Below are 5,801 nucleotides of genomic sequence, written 5' to 3'. Positions count from 1 at the left end.
AAAACTTAGGCCTCCTGCCAACAGCCAGTGCTAACTCTCCAGCCATGTGAATAAACCATCTGGGAAGTGGTTCCTCCAGCCCCAGTCAAGCTTTCAGATGCTAAAACCTGAGCTGACCTCTCAACTAAAACCTCTTGAGAAACCTTGAGCTAGAACCACCCAAGTAAGCAGCCCCAGAATCATCTACCCACAGAAATTGTGATGTAATAAATGTTTGTTGTTTAAACCACTAAGCTTGGGGGGGAGGGATTTATTATGCAGCAATAGATAACTGATATAGATACTATGGTCAATGAACCTTAGGCAAATTTAGGAACTATAACGAATGCAAATTTGAACTTTTCTAACAAGCCATTTCATTAGTGTAGTAGTAGACCCAAAGACACCCTGCTTTCACCTCCTTTCTGAAGGATAAATGGTGGTTCCAGAGGTGACAAGAGAAGAATTCTTAGAGAAGGAAGCATTTAGTCTAGACTTTGAAACGTAGGTTACAGTTTAGTAAGTAGGACTGGATAACAGGTGTCTGGATTAGCATATTTGTGGTGACAGAAATTACAAGTTCTGAGAACTATAAAATAGCTGAATAAAGCACAGGAAAACTTCTAGAAAAATAGTTCTCAAAGTGAGACATCTCTTGGGGTGCTTTTTTGAAATACAAGTCCTGGGTCCCTTTCACAAAATTGATTTGGTAGATTTAGCAGGGGCCCAGGAATCTATCTATTTAATGAATGTCCCAAGTGATTAGTATGCACATAGATGATCCCTGATTGGATGGTAGCAATGCTACCATCCCTAGAATTAGCCCATTTTTTCAGGAACCCTGCATCTTTTTAGTGGTCAATTTTTTTGGAAACTAAAATCTGAGAGCTAGATATGCTCATTGCTGAGCCCAAGCCCCGAGAAGGAAAAGAGCTAGGGAATATATGTAGGAATGCACACCCACTCCACATTTATAATCTATGTTTATTCCTCTATCATCTATTATACATATTGAAAACCATAAATTCATATCAAAATCTCCCATTCAAATTCAACACTACAGTTTTGTCCATTTCCATATTTGTAACTCCCTTCTTTGACAGTGAGAAACCTTACTCCTATTTTCCTCAAATGTTTTTTTTTGTTGTTGTTTTTTTTTTTTTGAGGTACGCGGGCCTCTCACTGTTGTGGCCTCTCGCATTGCGGAGCACAGGCTCCGGACGCGCAGGCTCAGCGGCCATGGCTCACGGGCCCAACCGCTCCGCAGCATGTGGGACCTTCCCCGACCGGGGCACGAACCCGTGTCCCCTGCATCGGCAGGCGGACTCTCAACCACTGCGCCACCAGGGAAGCCCCCTCAAATGCTTATTTTTTTCATTAGTCCTTCTGTACGTAAGGAATCCAGCTCTCCACACACAGAGAAGCCCTCCTCCTTCTGCTTAAACTGCCATACCCTATACTCAGGGGCTTCTGCCACCATCCAGCCCCTACAAACACATTACGTAGTGTTTGACATCCCGTGACAGGAGCCTCTGCAGAGACACCCTCTTCATCCTACCCAGGCTCCAATCCCATGCACTGGGCCGCGTGTTCCACCCCCGGCTCAGATGCCTAGCTTCCTCTGCCGACCTGATGGAAAAGAAGGAAAGAAAGGGGAGGGTGAAGAAAAAGAGCTTCCTGTTTATTCTCAGGCCAAAAGAAATGTATTTCACCATGAACAACACACACAGAGTCCATCTCCATAAAGCTATAGAAGATATATATACAGTCTATCTAAAACTAAATCCAGTCTAGTCCCAGAGATTCTTTTGCCCAAGGAGCTCTAAATGGCAGGTTAGATCAAGTCCCTGAGAATACTAGCAAGGACAACTTTCAGTCGTTTCTGGGCCCTGCAAAACCAGGTTCCACGGAGCTCTCTCTGCTGGCGTTTATTTTTCTTTTCCAGGGGACGAAACTCCTTTAGGGACGGCAGCCACCGCTAAAGCAGAAAGCAGCACTAGCACCAGCGGGTAGCGTCCCACTGCCGCGCCGCAGGTTAGGTGCAGGAGAGCGCCCCGAGGCGGAGCGGGGTTGGGAGCCAGCAGGTGCGTGCCCCGGGCCAGGGCGTTTCTGATTGGCTTTTTGCTGTGACTCCCCCAGCTAACCCCCGCCTCCCCTGCAGGCGCGGGAGGAGGGTGGTGCTCCCTCCGGAGACCGCGTCCCAGCTTCGCCCAGGACCTCCCGGGTTTCAGCGCTCCGGCCCGTGGCCATGGCGGGGGTGGGGGGTGACGGCGGGGAGAGCACACCCTAACTGAACAGATCTGGGGTGGAGGGAGTTAGGCTGTGGTTTCTCAGCGTTTTCCGGAGAAGCCTCGCGCCGTATTAAACCTGGGGCTCCTGAGTCAGAAGGGTAGGTAACTCCGGACTTCTGTACCTTGAGAGTGTTCAGTCAGAATTGCCCAGAACGCAGGTGCCTTTCATTTTTCTTTGGGCACCTTCCCCTTGCTCCGCATTTAGTAAGGAGTCTTACCGTGGTTGCTGAAACTGTAAATATCCCTGCCCTAACACTACTCAGCGGAGAGTTTTCGGCAGATTACCATCCTAAGGTGGCCGCAGGGTTCTGGGAAAAGGGGACGGAGGGGATTTGGGGGCGAGGGGGTCTGGAATCTGGTATATTCTCTGGTACAGTTGTACCAGAGCTTTACTTTCCATCAAGAAAAGGATTACATAAAGTCGATCTAGAGCGAGAGATGAAAAATGAGAAACGTATTCGGAGACAGCATTTAAAAAAAAATTCTAACATTGATTTTAAATGGTGGACGTCATTTAGCAATTATATATCTATGAACACGTAGATTATGAAAGATTTTTATATACATACATGTATTATATGCATGCATATACAAGTATACGTAATGTCATATTATATGTGAGAGATTTTAAATGTGTGGGCACAAACGGTGGGAGCTGCGATCCCAGCGTGAAGACAGCAAAGGGCAGGCGCGCTTCAATCCTCTCCCCGAGGGCCCTCCTCGCGCCAGGTGCGTCCAGCCTCGCCTGGAGCCGCTCGCCCGCCCGAGGCCGCGCACTTGTGACCCGAATCGACTCGGCCTCCAGCCAAGAGTCCGCTCCGCATCCGCTCCCGCACTCCGGCCACTGGCGGGAGTGATACAACACCGGAGTCAAATTACAACCCGCAATTAACATATGAATTTACGAAGGAAAAAGAAAGGAGCAGGGAAGGAAAAAAAAAAAAAAAAAAAAAAAAAAACCCTAGAGCGGGCGCCCGAGCGCTGTATTAGCAGGAACTTTTCGCCGGGTGTAAGAACTCTTTGATTGGCTGCTCGCACGCGCCTGCCCGCGCCCTCCATTGGCTGAGCAGACACGCGACCGGCGCGAGGAGGGGGCTGGGAGAGGAGCGGGGGGAGACACACTGGCGCGTGCCGCTTTTTAAAGGGGCGCAGCGCCTTCAGCAACCGGAGAAGCTTCGTTGCACGCGACCTGGTGTGTGATCTCCGAGTGGGTGGGGGAGGGTTGAGGAGGAAAAAAAAAATAAGACATTGCAGTAGAGACCCGGGAAGGGTTTTTTTTTTGTTGAGCTTGTTTGCCAGCGGCTCCTCCGACCCTGCGCCTCCGAGCTTCTGCAGTGCAATGTCCCGCCTGCTGCATGCACAAGAGTGGGCTGAAGTGAAGGAGCTGGGGGACCACCACCGCCATCCCCAGCCGCACCACCTCCCGCAGCCGCCGCCATCACAGCCACCTGCGACCCTGCAGACGAGAGAGCATCCGGTCTATCCGGCCGAGCTGTCCCTCCTGGACAGCACCGACCCACGCGCCTGGCTGGCTCCCACTTTGCAGGGCATCTGCACGGCACGCGCCGCCCAGTACTTGCTCCATTCCCCAGAGCTGGGTGCCTCCGAGGCCGCGGCGCCCCGGGACGAGGCGGACGGCCGGGGAGAGCTGGTGAGAAGGAGCGGCGGCAGTGGCAGCAGCAAGAGCCCGGGGCCGGTGAAAGTGCGGGAACAGCTGTGCAAGCTGAAAGGCGGGGTGGTGGTAGACGAGCTGGGCTGCAGCCGCCAGCGCGCCCCTTCCAGCAAACAGGTGAACGGGGTGCAGAAGCAAAGGAGGCTGGCGGCCAACGCCAGGGAGCGACGCAGGATGCACGGGTTGAACCACGCCTTCGACCAGCTTCGCAACGTTATCCCGTCCTTCAACAACGACAAGAAGCTGTCCAAGTACGAGACCCTGCAGATGGCCCAGATCTACATTAACGCCTTGTCCGAGCTGCTTCAAACGCCCAGCGGCGGGGACCAGCCGCCGCCGCCGCCAGCATCATGCAAGAGCGGACACCACCAACTTCGCGCCGCCGTCCCCTACGAAGCAGGCGCGGGCACCGCGACCGCGGCGGGGACGCCGCCAGCCTCGGGAGTGGGGCAGCGGCCGACCCCGCCCGGAAGCTGCCGGACTCGCTTTTCGGCCCCGGCCTCCGCCGGAGGATACTCGATGCAGCTGGAAGCTCTGCACTTCTCGACTTTCGAGGACAGCGCCCTGACGGCGATGATGGCGCAAAAGAACTTGTCGCCTTCGCTGCCTGGGGGCATCCTGCAGCCAGTGCAGGAAGAAAGTAGCAAAACTTCGCCGCGGTCCCACAGAAGCGACGGAGAGTTTTCCCCCCATTCCCATTACAGTGACTCGGATGAGGCAAGTTAGGAAGGTGACAGAAACCCGGAAAACTGAGACAGAAACAAAATCACCCTTTCCCAGGGCGCGGAAAGCCCCGCGGGTAAAGATCCCCGCACCCTTTTAAATTTTGCTAAGCGATGGTCGTTGTTTAGCAACGGCTTGGCTTCAGATGGCAGCTACATTTGATGGTTTGCAAAAGCCGCCGCTGTTCCAAACTCCCTATCGTCCATATTGTTCGGTGAAAGCTTGCTGTTAAAGTTGGGGTCTTCCTCCCACAGTCTGCTCCCCCTGTAGAGAGATAAGGTATAATTATATGTACTCATACATAGCATCATTATTCTAGTTCCCTGCTGCCAATACGCTGCTAAAACGTCGCATCTTCTTCTCTGTCGCTGGTTTGTGTTTGATTTATTTTATACCCTGGGCATCCATCCCTGTGTGTTGCGCGCACTCACGTGTGGAGAGTGAGTATTCCGAGGTTGTCTCCCACAATGCATTATGAAACGCAAAGTTAATGCTTCCAAAGTGGATAACTTTGGACTATGGAATTGTCAGAAAGCAAGGAACTTTGAGGTTTCTATATCGTATAAACATACCCAGTATGTATATCGGACCGCGAGAACCTTGGCGTCTTTTAGGAAACTTGGTGCACGCACTTTATCAGCCGCTACTGCTGCGGCTCTGGGACAAACTCAACTGCCAATTGCAGACCAGTTTTGTTTCTGTTTTTTAAACACGGCCACTTATCCTTAAGCTCTCTGCAAATGTTTGTTTTTAAAAATTAAATAAAAAAACCACATCTGGTAGTGTCAAAAGTATTTGGTCAATTTTATTCTGCTTTGTTAATATTAGAAAACTTATTTATTATTGAGTGTTTGCTACCATTTCTACTTACCTTGATTCGGTTTTTTTTACGTTTTCTACTCGAGATCATTTTATTTTAATTTAGCAAAGCCAACTGCCATTGTTTTATGTATTCCTTTTGCAAATGATAAAAATAAACGTGAAAATAACTTCTATTTGTCACTTACTTATTTCATTCTAATATAAGCATTAAAAACAGTTTAAAATGACCTTGAAGATTTGGATTGTCTTCTATTAAGTGCACATTTGTGTGACCCAAGGGTTTTGAAGAAAAATTCCGTTACAGACCTTGTGCC

At 50.5% G+C, this 5,801-nt stretch overlaps 1 protein-coding gene across 1 annotated transcript; it reads left to right on the top strand.

The window, feature by feature from the left end:
- Positions 1-3,609: 3,609 nt before the first annotated feature.
- ATOH1 (atonal bHLH transcription factor 1) lies at positions 3,610-4,668 on the top strand (the record flags this gene model as incomplete). Its single annotated transcript, XM_082644386.1, has 1 exon — positions 3,610-4,668. One exon carries the CDS (start codon positions 3,610-3,612, stop codon positions 4,666-4,668), a length of 1,059 nt encoding a protein of 352 aa, XP_082500512.1.
- Between the last annotated feature and the right edge of the window lie 1,133 nt (positions 4,669-5,801).

Source organism: Mesoplodon mirus (genome assembly GCF_964341445.2).
Source record: "Mesoplodon mirus genome assembly, chromosome: 2".
NCBI lineage: Eukaryota > Metazoa > Chordata > Mammalia > Artiodactyla > Ziphiidae > Mesoplodon > Mesoplodon mirus.
This window is presented reverse-complemented; position numbering and strand designations above follow the sequence as displayed.